Below are 19,572 nucleotides of genomic sequence, written 5' to 3'. Positions count from 1 at the left end.
TACAATTCCCACGATCAGGGAATGGCACTGCAATATCCACATTTAAAAAATATGCTTCTGTAAAACCTACTCCACATCTTCCGCTAGTCTTGACCAAAATATTTCACCAGCAATTCTCAAAATTCTATTGACTGCAACCTATTTCCTATTACACCTTCACCTTGCCACTAGAACAGAGGTGTCAAACTGGCGGCCTGCGGTCCAAATGCACCACATGCAGGCCACACCCACCCCAGCTCCGCAAAGGGAAAAAATGTCACAATATATCATGTGACGGCAAGGTGACTCAGCGAGTTTGACACCCGTGCATTAGAATATCATCCTTGCCTTAATTCTTTCTTTATCACTCCATTACTGTCAAAGAGTGTAGCTCACCAGTGAACATAAATTGTCCCAATCAAGTAAGGGCCTGAGTCCTGCCCTATATGCCTTGCTCCTCACACAATCTACACTTGAACGAGGCTACAACAGCCTGTAAAAGTTCCATGTTTTCTTATGAAACTGAAGTAAACATCTCTTACCTTTTCATCACTGACTTTTAGTGTTTTTGTTAAAAGTAGCAACAAGAGATTGGTCCAGGCCTCTCGATGGCTTTCAGAATTCACAGTGATAAAATAGGCCAAAGCTTCACTGCACACACTAGAGAAAAGAACATGTGAATATTCAGAACCACAGAACAGAAAACAGCAAGCAATTCAGTGAAGTAGATTTTGCTAGTTCTGCTCTAATCAAAAAGTTTTCAGGTGCATATGTGAAGAAGGAAGAACAGAAAGTGACAGAACATCCATATTTAAAAATCTGGATTATGAAATTCAGGCGTATTAATATTTTTCAAACTTGCATTTAATAAATTTCCTTTTCTTTCAAAAGTAATTTAAATAGCCTCAATTAATTTAATAACAAGTTTTTCCCATTTCTATTATCACTGCAAGCAGGGAAACTTGTGAATGCAATTGGGATCGGATTTGCAAAATTGTTATGATCATAAGTTGAGGCAGTCATATGCTGGACCCAATTTGATGAAAATTTTTACAATAGCTCTTAAGTGAATCATTATGGTCATTAAGTAAATTCATAGTAGTTAAGGGACAGCTGTAGTTTAAGCATCAGTCCATTCTTCAGAATGGGTGAATTTTGCTCAAAATTGGCAAAAAACATAGCAAATTGTAGTCACATGAATACGGAGAGCAATAACCGGTCATAAAAGTGAGCCAGTTGGTAAGCAACCAAAATGTGGTCATATGACCACAGGGTGCACGTGTGTGGCACAATATTTTACAATGATGAACATTATGGGCAATAAAGTGCCTGTTCTGAGCCCATCATAATTTTGAATGGTCATTATGTGACCAGTTGCAAGTCAAGGACTGTCTATAAATTATTAGAAAAGCAGTGGAAAGCAGATGTTATCAAGAAATACATAGATATTGAGGATAGTGATTATCTACTTAACAAAACTTGATCTGTCAATAGAAAAAAGTAAAAAGTAAATATGTAATAAAAAGGAGTGGACAACATTCTCAGAACATTCTAATTCAGTCATTGTATTTTGTTAGGATAACATTTTTCAGCATTAGGAAAGTTCATGGCAGCTAATTCAAGTTTTTAAAAAATCATGGGATACCTATATCCTGATTGTTTTCACATAAAAATTTCCCAGTTGCTCTTAATGAAAGATTGAATCTGAATGAGTTTTCTTTTGCACGCTTTGTTTAAGTTCCCCCCTTTAAAATGATTGAACAGAAAAATTGTATGTCGCCTCTGAAATCCTGAAGAAATTGTGTTGGGATTACTTTGAAATCTAGAAACAAAGCTTACTTCAGGAGCCTCTCTTGTATAGCTTCCCAGGAATCTCTGCGGTTTTCATCAACATACATTCGGAAGAGAATTCTTAGGCAACAAGCCAAACTGCTGGTCTCTTGTTTTAAAAGATTGGGCTTTGATTTGCCCTTGAACCCTGAAAATTAATGACATACTTTAACACCTTTGAAACTGAAACTTGAAATAATCTGTACATCTGAACATTAAATAAGTTCTACTCTCATGTATGCTACATTGTATGATAATATTATACATTCATAATTCCATGCCAGTAGTCACTTTAGATTGCAGTGTAAACCAGTATAATTGTTACAATAATTTTCTAAAAACTTCCACCCTATTTTATGTTTACCTGCCCTCCATAGGACGGTCCTTTGTTCGTAATTTGAGTTGAAAGCTTTTGAAAATGAATGGGACTCTTGCAGACAATCCAGTAACTTGAACAGATGTTGGGAAGACATGAATTTGTACATTCCCTGGTCTTCAGTGTCAATATGTATATCTGTATCTAGTGTGTCCCTCTAAAGATAGGATAGGAAATATTAGTTAAGGACGCAGGTTACAAGGGTTTAACCTTTAAAGAGCATTACATAGTTTCCAGAAAAGTTTCAATAGAGCAGATCCTAGTTTTGAACTGAATTCAAATATATTTGAATAGATTAATATTTTGATCACTGAATCTCACATCTACACAATGAGAGCAGAGAGTGCTCTGTTAATCAAAGAAGCAGATTTCTTACCTGAGCAGCAGCCAAATGTTCAGCATCTTCTTTCTTACTTGTTGCTGGGTAAAATACTATATTGTCAATTGTCTGAATCAATTCCAGCTGGACCACACATTTTATGAGGAGGCTGGCAAAGAGTTTTTGGTCTGAAATAATATATCATATTTAGATTTTACTCTAAAAAAATAATTTTCGTACTTCAAAGCCTCAATCCCTTTTAACAAGATTTCCATGTGCACACTACTCATTAGTTTTTAAGAGATTAAGGCACACATGTATTTCTTCTACTACTGTGTTGTTGGTAAAAATAAATAAATCTCTAAATAGTTTCCATGCCATTTTCTTTAATATATTTTAAAAATAAACCCATGGCAGAATTACATGACATGCACATGTGAAAAAGCAAAATTGTTTATTACTTATATGGCCTTTTAAACTTAGGCATTAAATTAACCAGGCTGAAACAATCAACCAGCATAATCTGATTTTGAGAAACTGTTCTAAAAATTGGTTCAGTCAAGATGATGTAGAGAATATCTTATCTTATTTATATCATTACTGAATGAAACTATCTTTATACTACACCATTCAAATAACTTTGGACAGTTAACACTAAAACATAAAATAATCCAAAGTAAAACTCTGAGCCCTAAAACCAACCAACACAATGTGGATAAAATCATGAGCAACCATGATCTCAGATCAAACATTTACTTTAAAAGGAAAATTTTCAGAGCCAATTATTTCTCAAGACAACATATTCCAAGATTTTGAGGTTTGTCACAGAGAAGCCCTACATATTGCACTGACAGGCCTTAAGCAAGTGCTTCCTCAAAGCATTTACAGGGCAGGCAGAATCATGGTGAATAAAACAATTTGTGGTAAATTGCCACAATTGTTTCTCTCACCCTTTGTAATATTATAAAATCAAATATGAGACTCTGGGAGCAACAACAGTATCTTCATCTACCAAAAATTGGATGTAGCTGCTGCTGCAAACGTACTTGCACTTCTTAATTTGTGCTGAAGATTTACCTTCCAAAGGGCTGGAATAAAAATATATGCATCAATGTGTGAGATGCAAACTTACTTGAATAAGGGCCTCCTTTCCAGCTGTCATCTGTGGGATTTGAAAACTGGCTCTGCCCTCTTTCTGAAGCATTTTTACTACTTAAAGACTGGCGATCCAGGTCTACCTCCTAATAGAAAATACATCTGTGTTAACCTCTTTTACATCTTAGTCACAAATCTCAGTTTCAAGACAGTTTAAATTTTTCAGACATTTCACAATAAAAGTATAATATAGCTGCTCCTTGGCATTATTTTTCCTTTGTTTATGTGATTAATACCTTGGAATACAGATTCTAAGAAACAGGAAAATGAATAGTCTTGTAATTTTGATTTCCATGTGAAATGTCAATAAATGTGAAGCTGTCACATGTATCTTTAGTAGGTAAAAAACTAAAGCACGTACCAGGTGTTTTTCAGATGAATCATCTTCCATCCCTGCTGGCCTCCATGTCAGCAAACTTCAAAAAAGAAATACTTAAATCAGATAATAGTGCTGAAATGTAAAACACTGGCATAATTTATATTAAAGAAATATTGTACACTCACACATGAGGAATGGTAGTTTTGAAGATGTCTAGCATACAATTGCAGGTTTGGTCCCAAACTTCAGGACTGAATTTTTCCCCATTTAATATTACCAGACTTTCTAAGCAGTTCGTACCTGATCGAGCCAACTGTTCATTGTCTACAGAAAAAATAAATCACAAATGAAAGCAAGAACATTTATCACAAGAACATCAGAGACTTGTACAGTTTGAGTTGACAACTAGTTGTGCTATAAGATGGTTCCAAATGTGATAAGTCTATTGCACAACTGAAAATAAGTTGATAGTTAGTGAGAGTTTGATACTTCTATCTTTCTCCTCCAAAATAGTTCCCAACCATTTGATTACCCAACATTCTTCATATAGTTATACTAATACAGAATTATGGTGCTTACTAATCATTCAGTTCCCTGAAAACATAATCCAAAGTCCATTTTAAAACAAAACAAAAAGCTGTACTTACTTTCCATTGAAATCAATGGAACAAACTACTCGCAGATTTCAATGGTTTCAAAGTCTGGGTATTTTTTTTATGGAACCCAAATAAGAACCATGCTTGGTTGCTTAAATTTATTCCACACATATCCCTGTACCCCAAAACTATAAATATAAAAGAAGAAAACCATGGCTAATATTAAGAAGCAAGAGGATAAACTGTTTCAAGGAACAGAAGGAAGAAAAGAAAAAGTATACTATTCCAAATCTGATAATAGCTTTATATTATCCTTTGGTCCTTGCACCAAAATATATTTGCACTCCAGCAATGTTGTGATATAGAAAATCTAAACCAAAAGCTGCAAGTATTTTTTGGTGTGAGACTATGACTACCTTTGTCTCATATTGCACATATGAGAAGGGGCAAAAAAAATGCTCACAATGATTTTTTTTTAAAGGAGAAAATGGAATGTAATAGAACTGCAAAAGCCATTCTTTGTCTCTTTTCATGGCAACGAACAGGTTTGTTCTTTTTAAAATCTGCAAACCCTTTTATTTAAACATGGCTTTAAAGTATATATAAAGTGGTTGAGTTCATTTTTCAAATAAGAATTTACTTCTGCAGCTTGATTGCAAACAAAAAATGTTGACATTTGTAAAAATTATTTAAACTAACATGTGCAATATTTAACAAGTAACAGCATTTAAGACCATTTCCTAGATTACTGAAAGAACATGCTATGCAATAAATAATTTGTTAAAGAAGCAATAAGGAAGAGATATTGTTATCAATACAATACCACATTAGCAAAACAGAAAACCTATGCTGTTCTTTTTCACTGTAATTTGTCTTTTTTTTTTAAAAAAGTTTTTTTCAGATTCATCCTTTTTTAGAAATGCAAGGAAGTATGGAGGAAAAAGAGGAAGATTAATTTCACACACAGCTGCTCCCAAAATATTCATTCAGAATAAAGTGACACATATGTAAATAAGCTACCTTGTTTTACACACCAGTGTAACTGTGTAAATATGTCAGCAAGAAGAATTTCATTCAGAGCTTCATAGAACTGGGTAAATACATCACAGATTGCATAAAGTGCATGATTACAGGTAGTAGTCATCCATTCAGATTTCTATGGAGACAAGAATCAAAGGTCGTATGTTTCTGATTGCTAACAGGGAAGGGTTCTGATTATATAATAATCACTTTAATAAAAATATTTAGTTTACCTGTGTTTACAAATTCACCTCTCCTTATATCAATAGTACAAATGCTAGGATTTATTCTTTTAAAAAAAATTAGCCAAGGAATCACCATATATTGCCATGTAAATGATAACTGGAGGGCTATCTGAAGAACAGAGTGCCTGATATTTCCTTTCCACTTGACAAAGATTCAAGAACTAAAGAATGAAAACCATCACTATATACTTTCACATACCAGGTCAAACTAAGTGTTGTGGATTTATTCACTCTGAAGAAAGAGCACAAAAGAAAGCACTATGTTTATTACAATTATTATTAGATGGCATGGCTCCTTTATAAGAAAGAGGGATCCTGAAAAATGGAAAAGGAAAATATTTTATAGAGGTTGGAAACCTTAGGAATTTGATTGGTGTTCTGACCTAGGCTTCTTGAGATAGTAAAAATCACACCCTTAGTCCCCAAAATCCTCTTTTTATTTCAACGGCTGTGAATTATGTTCATTCACAGCCCGTAATGAGTCACAAAGAGTTTGTGAATAGTCCGACAGAAATCTTCCACAGTCTTTCTGGATAAGACTGATAAGCACCCACCTTTATCTCCCTTGAAACGCTGCCAAAGACCTAATTGCCAATTAGTTTTGCAAGGCCAAACGAAGCACAGAGTCAAAACAGAGCTTCAGAGTTTAAACCGACCAGAATAAAGTTGCTTCCTGCAAAGACTCACGTCCCTTTGCTCCTCCTTTATGTCTTATGGGAAGGGCCAATCATCTTCAAGCCTTACTCCTGAGTTGCCCCTTTTGTCTTAACTGCTCTTGCCTTCTGGAAGTCTGCACATGCGCGCACTGAGAATAGGCTCCCCCTGTACCTCTGCCTCGCTGATGTCAGACACTGGAGGCTCCGGAAGCAGCACATAACTCCCAGATGGGCCTGGCCCCCTCTCTGCCTCCAACGCAGAGGCTCGTCCGAGCCTTCCCCAGACTCCAGGCCTGGCCCATGTTCCTCCCCAACCTCCTCACTGTCTGACGCTGCTGCCAGCTCTGCAGGCCACCACCGGACCACAACAATTAGCTGAAGCTAGGGGAAGCTAGGCCAGCCCTTATAAGTGTCTTTGGAGTCAGTTCTATTATCAGGCAAAATGACCCTTCTTTGCTTTAAAGGGGAATACAGTGGGGCTTTGTCTGGAGCAGGGAGGCTCAATTTTGGTATGATGGGATTAGGCAAAGAGATGAACTGGATTTGACCTGGGTCCTATCTAAAAGATAGAGGGGTGTGATGGGGGAATTAGTCTTAATTTTGTTTGCTAGATGTATTCTCTCCACTACAAAAGCCTTATAACTTAGCTTATTCCAACCAGTTGCCTTGTTCCAACTCTTGTAATTTTGAATATTAGAACTGTGGTAACTAGGGATTGTGGCAATTAAACTTTAACATACAGGGAAAATACTAGATTAAATGTTTTAATTTTAAAGCCTTTCTTTTCTCAAACAAAACATCAGAAACATATTATTATATTTGGCTGTTATTCTTGTTTTATGTAACTTTTTAAAGCATTCTAAACTAATTAGATAATACAGCGTTGCTTTCAATACCTCTGTTTGCAGCTCTGGAAGCTTCATGTTGTCAAATATTCTAAATACAATTCGAAATAGATCTTGCCACCAGTGCTTTTCAAATGTTTGGCCATAGCTCTTCATGATTTCAAACATAACTGTTAGACCCCTACAATGTGAGAAAAACAGCTATCAAAAATTTATCTTTTGGGAAAAGAATGAAGAGAAAATATGTTTTATTAACAATTATAATCACAACATTTCATTACCTTGTCCGCACATCTAGCTTGCACCGATTGATGATACAAGAAAGTTCGAACAAAATAGGGAACCATCCTCTAACCCAAACCCTGTCTCCAGTTGCTACATTCATGTCATCACTTGTATATTCTCTCAAAACCTGTGAACAGATGAGAGCTGGTAAATCAGTATAAATACAGTGCCATTTAATCAGATCTTGCTGCACAATTGATAAAAAAGGTAAACAAAATTAGAAAATGTTTTTAAAAGACTTTAAATGCAGGTAAATCTACATTTTACAACAAATTCATGTTTCCTGTAAAACAAAATTTAAATTGAAACATGTTTTACAATGTATTTATTTATAAATATATTTGTAATTAGTTAGGAGACACAAGCCTTCTTAAATTATATTTTAAAATATATTATTCATTCACTAAAAGTATAGTTTCGTAATTCATGATATTGGTATTCTCCAGCCAGAACTGTAAACAAGTTTAAAGTCAATAATGGCAAGTTTCAGTTTTAAAAGGAAAAACCAGTAAGCACTGGTCCTAAAAATTGCTGGAGTTTTAAAAAGGAAAGAAATAATGGAAAAAATTCTAAAAGTTCTCTTGAAATATTAATTTGGAGTTTAAAAATCCAGAGAAATAAAAATTAAAAGAAATACCTGTGGTCTTTCAGAAACATATTTTGCACAGTAACGAATAAGTCTAATTGCTTCCATACTGGTATCAGGAAAGGAGGCGTTGCAGGCAAACTCTGATAAACATTTGACAGCATCCTGGAATGAATCTATGGCTGCAGGAAAATGCTGTTGAAAGATAGTAGCTGTAGAAGAAAATGAAAGGAAAAACAAGCCATTAAAAAAAATACATTACTATGGGATATCTTGGGTAGTTGATGCTCAAGGAAACCATATGAATTAGAAAGAAACATTTATCTTTGATATAATAATAAAAAGTCAAAGAATCTGTTTTGAAAACTGACCAGCTATATCAAGCCTGCATATCTTACAAGTTGTAATTAATTATATTTACATGGCCCAGCAAGTAGACAGTGGCAACCAAGTAACAAATTAGTTTCATGCAAATGTAATCATTCTTTTTTCAGTGAATTTTCTCGTACAGTAATCTGAACAGTCTGAAGAGAACTGACACCAAGCCCATACTCATGAGAAATGAGAAATACATGTGTAGCATACCCAAGAAAACAGTATATTTCAAATTTCATTACCATATTTTACACACTCTAAGACACACTTCCTCCCTCAAAAAATGTGGGTGAAAATGTCTGTGCGTCTTATAGAGCGGATATTGCAGCGAGGGGGGGAGGGGGGTTGGTGTGGCAGTGGAATTTGCCGCCTGTCACCACAGCCATCGTCGCCAGAGAAAACACTGGAGCCTTCACTGCCAAGTAGCTGATTGGCGGTTGGATCAGCCTCCCAGAATACTTTTCACCGCCGCTGAATGGCAACGGCAGCATGGCGATCGGTGGCGGCGATCCCTGTCGCTTAGAACAGGTGATCAGCAGTATTCTGGGAGGTCGATACAACCGTCAATCAGCTGTTCAGTAGCGAAGACTGCAGTGTTCCTCAGCGGTAGCAACAGCTCAGTTCAGTTGACCAGTAGTGGGTGCAACGGAACCCTAACGAGCCACATGTTGGGGCTGCAATAACATGCTGAAGTTGATCAGACTGTTTGCTGCTGGGACGCTAATTAGATGAATACCAGATGGATGCTGGGAGGCAGAGACAGATATTTTTTTTCTTGTTTTCCTTCTCTAAAGCTAATGTGTGTCTTATGGTCCGGTGCATTTTACAGTGAGAAAAATATGGTATTTCTACTATATAAATATGGTCATTATTGATTTGAGGATATTAGTTTTCATAACATTTACTTACTAACTATATGTGCTGCTGTCTGGAATGCCAACTCCACAATATTCCCATCATGATCAGATGCTGCTTGATGAAACACTGCAAACATATTTTTCCACCCTGAGCGAATATTAGCAGCTTGAGAGTTCACCATCTGAGTAATACAGCGTATTACCATGTCCCGAATAGTTGGGGATCTAAAGAGAAAATACTATTTTATTAGAGAACTTTTTCTGCACAGCATTAATATATACTAAATAAGCAAAAGAAAACATTTACATTACAAGATGCATAACAGACCTGTTCTTCTTCATGATATGCTCAAAAGGCCTCAAAAAGTCTTTCTGAAATCGAAAATTGGCTAACTCCCCCTTTTCAAGAAACTTCATGGACAGTTGCCTCAAAGAATCAACTGCAAAAATTGCCACATCTTCATTAGGATTGCAGCCAACCTATAAATGAGAAAAACAGGAATTCCCTTAAAGAAGAATAATCCTAGATAGATCAGACTACTGAAATTCAATGCTTCCATCTGTTGTAACTGTCTTTGACTTTAGGCAACAGACATAAATCAGAATAAATCCAGATTTGAAGCTCTTCAAAAAGGATCATCGTAATCCTAAACTTGTATTTTTGCAGGAAATTCTATTGATATAATTCTAATCAAGATACAACTATATAAATGCTAAGTACTCAAGCCTAAGTAATCTTAAAATATTAGTAGCTTAAGGCAAATTACACATAGAATAAAAAAATAAACATTGTAGTACAGAACAGTACTACAGTTAATGTAATTACAGTACAGTAATTTTAATTATAGAAGCATTTTATGCCATGTATACTTTTACATGCTATAAAAGTGAATTTTACATATAATTAAAAGCTTTTAGCACATTAAATTCTTTCTTGCCTTATTTCTAAGGCAAACATCTTCATAATAATTATTCATCACACTATGAAATTTGAAATTATGGATTACATTACTGGAGTTATTGCAGTATTACATTTTATTTAAATGCAATTATATTGAGCTTCCCATCTTAAAATCACAAGAAAATTTAGAATAAAATTACAGGCAACAGACATTAGGTATTTATACAAGTAATGTGTAATTTTGCCAATCTGCTACGTAAATTCTCCAGGCTGAAAGACTCGAATCCCTGTAAAAATTGACATTTTCTGTCATGATCCATGTATGAGCTGCGCAGGGTACACTATAATGATTTTATGTAAGCCGCCCTGAGTCCCCTCAGGGAAAAGGGCGGCCTATAAGTATTAATAAATAAATAAAAAAATAAAATTCCATGTCAACATTTTATAATGCAAATCAGTATTCCATCAGGTACAGGAACTTGCTACAAAAACTTATAAGTCTTAAATTAAAACAAGTACATACAAATTGATTTTCATATCTAAATTGTATCAAATAAGTTTTGCAGTGTTTAAAATTTAACATACCTTGTTAAAGTGATCTCCAATTACATGCCATATTCTGGACCACTGCAGTCTAATTCTATTCATGTTATAATAGGAGATTTCAACTATTTTCTGTAAGCTAAACATCCGGGGATGGTGAGGGGAAGCCAACTCATCCATGGAAACCGCACACAGCCATCGAACAAAATCAACTATAAGATTAAGAAATAAGACATGTAAAATATGATAAGGTCTGATAAAGTTATTGTTCATTTCATCAGAAATTTTTACAACATACCTATAGCATTTCCATCTAGTCTAGTAGAACCAGTGAATATCCTATGAAAAGCAGAGAAGCAGTATTAATCCTCAATATACAGAATATTAAATACATGGTACAATACTGAATTTGATACTATACTGAAGAAACAGAATTTCTATATAGTACAGGTAGTCCTTGACCTATGACCACAACTGAGCCCAAAATTTCTGTTGCTAAATAAGATAATTGTTAAGTAAGTTTTGCCCAATTTTTTGACCTTTCTTGCCACAGTTGTTAAGTGAAGCACTGCAGTTGTTAAGTTAGCAACATATTAAACGAAACTGTTTTCCTCATTGACTTTGCTTGTCAGAAAGTCGTAAAAGGTGATCACATGACCCTGGGACGCTGCAATCGTTATAAATATGATTTAGTATCTGAATTTTGATCACATGATTATGGGGATGTTGCAACTGTCGTTTAGTGTGAAAAACTAAAACAACTAAACAACAATTAACATTTTCTCCAATGTTAAATCTCATATTTTGACTGAAATATAACCAAATTGTGATACTATTTATTTATTTAAAAAGTATTTAAATAGTATGTGAATCCCAAAATCAATGTTACATCATACTGAAATAATTTATCATACTTCATTCAGTAACAATACTATACCTGTCCACTGCTACCACCACACTTTGAGAACTGGTTTCTCCCACAGATTCCTGAATGCAGGCTATTTGTCTTCTATCAACACTTCCACCAACAAAGTTACCTAAAAAGACCAAAATTAAGATGTTATATATAAAAGATAAGTCACTATTAGGATCCATTATAAGGCTATTTCACTCTGATTCAATATATTTTCAACATTTGGAAAAATAGCAGGAAATGTTGAAAAAATTACAAAACTGTCTGACTGAGGTGACCATTTTAATATATTACATTTTATATTGCATGTAAAAATTACATGTGATTCAGCTGCTAAGGGGACTTTAGTTCTAGCGGTTCATAGAATGACAACATGACTAACGTTAAGATGAAAAATGATTTATAATGTGTGTTCAATTTCTTATGTTTATTATCATAAATTGCATTAAAAACATTTGTGCAATTAGGTTGAAATAGCTAGATCCATTAGAAATAAAAAAAACTGAGCATTTACTGCATTGACAAAATGCTCTCACAGAATAGTATAACTATAGGTCTAAGAAGGGAGTCAAACTCTCACCCAGTCCAAGTCCCATGAAATCTTCTCCTCCAGATGTGAAACCTTTGAGACTCCCTTCCCTCTCACGACCAGACCCAGAGAGATAGCGTGTTTTAACTCCAGTTCCTATCAGCTGTGCTAACTCCAGCTGGCTGATACATTTTAGAATCTAATGAAAGCAAATTCAGTATTATTAAATCTAATAACAACAAACTTTCTAAGTGAAGAACTTCCAAAATGTAAGGTAAATTCCTATTTTAAATGTATTATATAGTTTCAAATTTTGGCTTGATTTTTCCTATTTTTTGGTGTTATAACTTATGGCACCCACTTTATCTCTTAAACCTTTTCCTCTAGTCTCCAAAAATAGGTAGAAATCTATTTGCCCATCTATTTTATGGACTTAATGATATTGCTAGCTAGTTGTATTTGCTGGCTATCGCTGTGAGGAGACTGTGGGCAACTTACACCATTAAAAGCAATAAATCCATAAAAATATGTATATATTTAAGCACAATAAAAATACAGGTTATGACTGATAAATGGGGAAGGGAGGGCACAGAATGTATGGGGGGAAGGTGGGATCTATCAACCATTTCCAACGTGATATTTCCCCATTACACCCCAAGCCAGCTGGCAGAAGCAGATCTTCAGGCCCTTATAAACAGTTGGGAGGATGGTAGCAAATCTCACCTTAGGCCACATGTTTCAAAGGGCAGGAGCCCTGGCAGAGAAGGCACTTCTGTACCCCACCAGCTGGAATTCCACAATATGCCTGCTCTGCCCACTCCTCTGTTCTAAGTTGGTAAATAGCATCTTACAGGTAATCCTTGACTTATGGCCATAAATGAGCTTGGAATTGCAATCATAAGGCAATCAATTATTAAATCATGCAATAATGCAACTGGACCTGATTTTTTGCAGCTTTTGTTAAACAAATGTGGTGGTCATTAAGCAAATCATTTTCTTCAGTGGGAATTTTTTGCCAGGAACTGGACATAAATATGTGAAACCAGCAAAAAAAAAAAAAAAAACCGTTGCAAATGGTGATGATTTACCTCATGCCAAGAATTTCCCAGATAATTGCCATCAGTGTGTGCCACTGTAATAAGTGTTTTAATTGTATCTATGTTCTTCTGCTTCATTTCTGTGATGCTGGAGCTGGCAGTCAACAAGGAAAAGCGAGCAAGTGCCTGAACATAAGCATCTCGCTCAAGCTAAAATATAAAAAACCAAAGTTGAAACAAGCCATTGTAATAAAAATTTTCCTCAAAAGAAATCATATGGGCTTATATAACAAAGTTATCTAAGGCTAGCTAAGCATGGTAGCCTGATATGCAGATGTGAATGGGAGTATATGAAACATAGAAATATTTGAATTAATGGAATTAAAGAGAAAACTGCCATAAATCATATCCAGTCGGATACGGTAAGTAATAGTCAGGTAATTTTTCTACAAGGCTCCACAGAGGAGTTTTTCTACCCTCTGAGAAGCCAAAGATTTAATCTGGGGTTTGGCATATCAGGCACATCCTCTAACTGCTAGATTTTTACATAGCTTTAGACCAAGGCTAAGAAATATTCTTTTGGTAATTTCAGAATGTTTAACATAGGATACAGTATGCATAAGACAACACTATACCAACCTGCATGCCAAAAATGCAGGCTATTCGGATAGCACATCGTATTCCTTCTAAGCATAATGAGGCCACTTCAGTATCATCACAGTTCTGAAGACCAACACTATAAGCAGCAAGTAATGGAGTCCATACAAGCTAACGTTGAAAGGGTAGAGAAAAATAAATAGTTTTAAATTTATTATCATATAAATGCATCTTGCACCAAAGAACAATCTAGTATAAAGACAAAAGTGACTGCTTCTCCTAACCCTAACCTTAAACCAGGAAATAAAATAAGTTTTTAAATATGTTTTTTTTAATTTTGCCTATAGCAAAGTCTAATATATTATATCTAATACATTGTTTCCATTATTTCCAGCCTGTCTTTTACACTCATGATGGGTCACTGAATATTCTAAATGCCCCACTTATTAAATAGACACTTTGCTGATATAATTTCAGTTTTACATTTGGCATATTTGAAAACCGTATTAAATACCTTTAAGTTTAACTGCACACTTACTTTGAACATAGGTCTGACATGATCCAGATGGGTTGCACTAGTAAAGGGTGCCTTTGCATGGCTTACTGCCTCCATGAGGGCTTTCGCAGTCTTTGCCATTTGTTCCATTTCTAGATTGTATAACAACCGTCGCTGCTTCTCATTGGCTACACCTGAAAAATATCTTGTTACCCAGATGTGTTTTTAAACACTCACACACACACAACTCTAAACAAGGCAGCATATAGACCTTAGGAAAAGATATACTTTCTACATTCCCAAAGAATCCCAACTTAGAAGCAGAAATTTTGGACTCAATTTTGATCATGTCAATCAGAGTAGAGTTGGAAGGGACCTGGGAGGTCTTGTAGTCCAACCTACTGCTCAAGCAGGAGATTCTATACCATTTCAGACTTTAAGTCAAGGATTATCTGTAAGCAATAAAATCACCAATACACTCTAAAGATAAGTTACAATCGTTAACTTATTGTTTAAAGTTATTCTTCTATTACAAACAGGCCCTAAGTGCTCCTGGAAACTCCTACAATCTTTAATATTGGCTTCCATTGTTGTTTCTCATTCTGGATTACTACTCTCTATTATCAGATACCCTACCTTTTCAAACAGAAGTGTAACAGTAGCAACCTCCACTGGAATAATCTCATTCTCAAAACTGCCCGATATTTCTTAAGTGATAACGTGAGATTTGTGATGTGGAAGGAACATAAAACAGACCCAGGGTCTAGCCATTTGCTAGAATTCATCCCTAGTCCCCTGCCTGTTCCCTTTCCTATCCTGAGGATCAACTGTCCAGGCTAGAAGAGGTGGCAGGTAGAAGGGGAGGGAGTCTCCAAGTTGACTCCCAAGCAATGCCAGAGGATCAGGTAAAAGAAGAGGCTACTTCTGCACACCAAAGGCCAGGTTAGATTCAAGTTTTTAAAAGAATGATTTTAAATCTTGTAAACATTCTTCATCCAAGAAGTTTTAGTAGATATTTTACGTTACCATTTAGGAGATAACAGTGGCTACAAATTATGTTGGCCCAGTGTTAACAAATGAAAATTTGGCTAACTCACAACAATTTAATTGCTTAATCCACACAGTAATGGCATACTAAGAAAAGCTAAGATTTTTTTAGAGGAAAAAGTCATACTCGGTTTAGTAGATTTGGTTGTGATTGAATATTCTTTTGTGTCCTTCATTGCAATCTTCTTTCCTTCAATTTCATCATAAATTGTAGACAGATATTCTTCTGGAAGATCTTTGCTATCATTGATCCCACGGTTCATTTTAATGTATTGTTCTTTTGTCATCTTATTCTTTACCTGTTAAATTCAAACGTCAGTAAAGAAGATTTTAAGTTCCTAGAAACTCAACCGTACCTGTCTGGCAACATCTTTCTTTACATGTTTACCTGAGGGCTATGCAGGTCTGTTGTCAGCATTATAATAGAATATGCTAAAACATAAGCAGTGTCGGCACTGGCAAAGAGAGTTTGGCTGGAAAGAAAAGAAGAAAAAAAGCAGGATTTTAGAATATTACAGTTCTGTCTCTATTACCCCCTTCATATATACAAAATGATTCTTATTGAAAATACTCATTTTAAAAATGTCACTCATACAGAAAAGTTGAAATTGTTTATTCATTATCTGTAACTGGAGGTTTCTCCAGGTTTTCTTCCAATTTCGGCACAGAAAAACAGGAACTTGATAATTGTGAATGTCTACTGTATCTCAGTAATTCACCCTATTAAAGAACTACCACAAAATATAAACAGAAAACCTCTAGAAAAAAATCATTTTCTATAATTTTGCTCGCATTGGGAAATAACATTTCCACATTTAAAATATGTATCTAACTGAAAAAATGTAATCACAATTTTATTTTAAACCGCTAAAACAAATTCTAACTTGAAAACCTCCATATGTCTTGAGGGTATATTAGCCAAGTTGGCTGGACGTCAGTTCCCACCATATCTGGAGAATGCCAGATTGAGGTAGCTGATAAGTAACGTGCTTATTTTTTAAAAAAAGAAATATTAGCATGTTCTGCTTTGTGAAACTAGATAGCAAGGCAATTGCCATAGCTAATCATCTCCTCAGTTTTCCTTTAATGGAGGCTTTTTAAAAAAATGCAGTCACTTGCATTATAACATTATGTATTTCTTCATTAGATTTCCTGTCTTGTGACTGGTCTAAAGTCATCAAACAGCTTCCATGAGTAGGCTTGCACCTTGTCTCCCTGATCTCTTTCAGCCCTTTAAGTATTATACAGCGTACACCATATATTTCAAGTTACCCTTGGTTGCATTCAATATATCTAGCAGCAAACTTTTCCATTAGTCTGTCAATCTTCTGAGCTTCACCAGGTAACCGAAATCCTTCCAGAAATATGCGTAAAGCAGAGACAAAGTCCTTTCCACAGAAATCAAGCAGGTCTACATAGCCATACATCACCGCCTTGTTAAATTTGTTACTATCCCCCAGAAATTCTCCCACTTGGCTCTAACATGAGAAAACAAAAACAAAAAAATGGAAGAAAGAGTGTTATTAGTGCTTCATTTTTAAAATTTTATAATCTTAGTTGCTGTGGATTATTTTTATTCCTACTGGTAGGACATATAAATAGAATACAAGAGTACCATATTTGATTACTATTGCTATAGAAGTCACCATTTGAAGGGCCTATCATCATGTGTTTTAATTGGGGGGGGAGAGAGAGATCCACATCCAAGCATTATTAATTATACTCAACACAGATAAACAAAATATGGGGAAACAATTTAGGTGAATCTGCCAGTGTATGGGATGTCTCCTCTCCTTTTTATGTGCATTATATTATTTCTAAGTAAACAGTCACACCATTTCAAACTTACTTGGCATCTGATCAAAAGAGCCTATAAAATTAGAACAAGACAACTCATTAACAAGCTCTAAGAGATTTTAGGTATGTGTGTTCTTTATGTTATTTATTCAATTTGTATGCCTGCCCATCTCAGCAAGTGATTCTGTAATGAACTATTTTAAAATAAATTAAAAACGAATTCTCAGAAAAGATGCAAAAATTAAAATACATAGGACTCAAGGAAGGTATCATTATTGTGAAAACAACCAGGAGATGGGACCTCCCACCCTTGGGACTACAGGTCCTGAAACAGAATCAACCCTACATCAAGGCCAGGATCTGATGCGGAGAGAATCAGAGCAATTTCATCTGTCAGATGCTCAGTATATTCCTCACAATGATTCCGTAAGTGAATGCCAGAGTAACAACTTCCAAAGAGGGTTGTGGTGACCTTGTTGCCAAACTGGACATCAATGTTCTTAGGCTTTGGTAAGAGGAAGCATCTGAATACAACTAGTAAATATTTAGTCTAATATTTAGATTCCGTGACACCATGAAAAACAAAAACCTGCGAGAATCACATGAAAATGTAATTTTCGCAATTTGAAGAAGGTTTTGTTAATGTATGTAACCTTACATAACACAGGCGCTCTTCTTGATGAAAAAACTGTGCTATGTCTTCAGCTGTTTCTCCAAGCATTCCCTGTTCTTGCAAATATTGTAGTCCTCTCTTGGCTTTCTTGTTAAATCTATTTGATGGAGGTAAGACACAGAAGGCAGAGGAAAAAGTGTAAACTGTGACTCTTGTACTCTTGGTGCAAGACTGACTTCATGAAACAAGCTTAACAGAAGTAGGAAAGTTATATACTGTATGTGCAACATACTTAACTTACTTTCTCTGCCTTTGTTGACATATCATGGAAATCCATACTAACATAGCTGAGTTTATGACTCAATGTGTTGAGTGAACTTAGAAAATGAGTTATGTTTATTACACAATCCATCCTAAAGTGGCACAGAAAGACTCTTTAACTCTAAAAAGGTTCTACAGACTGCACAAATATTATTAAAGCATTTCCCCACATCATTGTCCTCAGCTAATCCCTTTTCAGAATGTACTGTATAATTAAAAATACTGCAGAATATAAAGTCTCCATCAAACTAAGCTTGATTACTGGGGACTTCACTTACACATCCACATAGTTTTCTCTGTGGCAGAGAAACAGAGGAAGTTTGCTTTTCCACATCTATCAGGAAAAGACTGATTGGAAACTACTCCAGCATTAATTTCAACTTACAGTTCAATCCCATGTTCAATTATCTCCTTTTGTTGCTTGATGACCTCACATTGTTCTGGATCATCAACAAGAGCAGACTGCATACCAACACTCCCAATTCCTGAGGATACAGTTGAATCTAAAGAACTTGCACTGCTTCTTCGCCCTCCAATTTCCAAACATCTTCCTTCCCCTATTTCTTGGTCTGAAGATTTATCTGGGCCTGCACATAAAAAAAAGACATACTCAAAATCTACATACAACTGAGAGAAATGTATTTAGACTGCTGCACATACTTAAATCAGAACTATAAAAATCAAGATGCAAATCTACCAGTATTCCCAATCTCCAAATTTCCCAATAGCCCACAGAGCGAATAGTTCAAGATGATGTAAACTGGCTTTTCATATGTGGGAACTCCAGGAGAAAAATATTTGTTTGTCATTATACATAATCTTATGTTTATTTGTTTGTTTTTAAAATTCATGGACCACCCATCTTACCATGGTTGTAACTATGCTATAGTTCCAAACTGAGAAATTCAAAAAGTTGCTAGTTAATCGAAACTAGAAGCCAGCTATCTCATAAAAATGCATTTTAGCTTTCTCTACAACGTTGACCCCCAGACATGTTGAATTTCAATTCCTATAACGTTTCTCAATATTTCTCACAAAAAGAGAAAAATAGAGAAAAACTGGCATATCCTACTTCCACCTCCTTCAAGCAGCACTATAAAAATTACCATAGAAAATTCTAATTTTGTGAAACTCTGTGATCAGGAAACCAGACTCAATTAATAAGTGGAAAGCAAGAAAAATATGTAAGTATGTTTTTGGATTTCTTACCAAGGCTGGCTTGATGATTTGGATTCACATATAGGTCCTTGCTCCATTCAACCATGCACTTTAAAATAGAGACCAAACATTCAAGACCTTTCTTCCTTAGACTTAGTTCCTACATGCAAAAGAGTG

At 35.2% G+C, this 19,572-nt stretch overlaps 1 protein-coding gene across 2 annotated transcripts in view; it reads right to left on the bottom strand.

The window, feature by feature from the left end:
* ARFGEF2 (ARF guanine nucleotide exchange factor 2) overlaps window positions 1-19,572 on the bottom strand; it is a 47,448-nt gene that overhangs the window by 4,383 nt on the left and 23,493 nt on the right. For both annotated transcript variants that reach the window (XM_087720449.1, XM_087720450.1), the window contains 26 exons: window positions 19,447-19,555; window positions 18,623-18,824; window positions 17,962-18,073; window positions 16,779-16,984; window positions 15,895-15,979; window positions 15,634-15,805; window positions 14,502-14,653; window positions 14,006-14,134; window positions 13,418-13,576; window positions 12,381-12,528; window positions 11,825-11,924; window positions 11,186-11,226; window positions 10,930-11,099; window positions 9,772-9,923; window positions 9,496-9,668; window positions 8,263-8,423; window positions 7,622-7,752; window positions 7,392-7,521; window positions 5,595-5,730; window positions 4,164-4,302; window positions 4,021-4,075; window positions 3,637-3,745; window positions 2,562-2,692; window positions 2,174-2,342; window positions 1,819-1,957; window positions 522-639 (listed from right to left, as the gene is read on the bottom strand). In XM_087720449.1, the coding sequence (XP_087576575.1) occupies window positions 522-639; window positions 1,819-1,957; window positions 2,174-2,342; window positions 2,562-2,692; window positions 3,637-3,745; window positions 4,021-4,075; window positions 4,164-4,302; window positions 5,595-5,730; window positions 7,392-7,521; window positions 7,622-7,752; window positions 8,263-8,423; window positions 9,496-9,668; window positions 9,772-9,923; window positions 10,930-11,099; window positions 11,186-11,226; window positions 11,825-11,924; window positions 12,381-12,528; window positions 13,418-13,576; window positions 14,006-14,134; window positions 14,502-14,653; window positions 15,634-15,805; window positions 15,895-15,979; window positions 16,779-16,984; window positions 17,962-18,073; window positions 18,623-18,824; window positions 19,447-19,555 (3,528 nt within the window). The remainder of the gene's footprint in view (window positions 1-521; window positions 640-1,818; window positions 1,958-2,173; window positions 2,343-2,561; window positions 2,693-3,636; window positions 3,746-4,020; window positions 4,076-4,163; window positions 4,303-5,594; window positions 5,731-7,391; window positions 7,522-7,621; window positions 7,753-8,262; window positions 8,424-9,495; window positions 9,669-9,771; window positions 9,924-10,929; window positions 11,100-11,185; window positions 11,227-11,824; window positions 11,925-12,380; window positions 12,529-13,417; window positions 13,577-14,005; window positions 14,135-14,501; window positions 14,654-15,633; window positions 15,806-15,894; window positions 15,980-16,778; window positions 16,985-17,961; window positions 18,074-18,622; window positions 18,825-19,446; window positions 19,556-19,572) is intronic.

Source organism: Thamnophis sirtalis, unplaced genomic scaffold (assembly GCF_051295495.1).
Source record: "Thamnophis sirtalis isolate CommonGarterSnake01/CBP01778 unplaced genomic scaffold, rThaSir2_p1.2 scaffold_7, whole genome shotgun sequence".
Classification (NCBI taxonomy): Eukaryota; Metazoa; Chordata; class Lepidosauria; order Squamata; family Natricidae; genus Thamnophis; species Thamnophis sirtalis.
The sequence above is the reverse complement of the archived record's forward strand: the minus strand, read 5'-3'. Positions and strand labels throughout refer to the sequence as shown.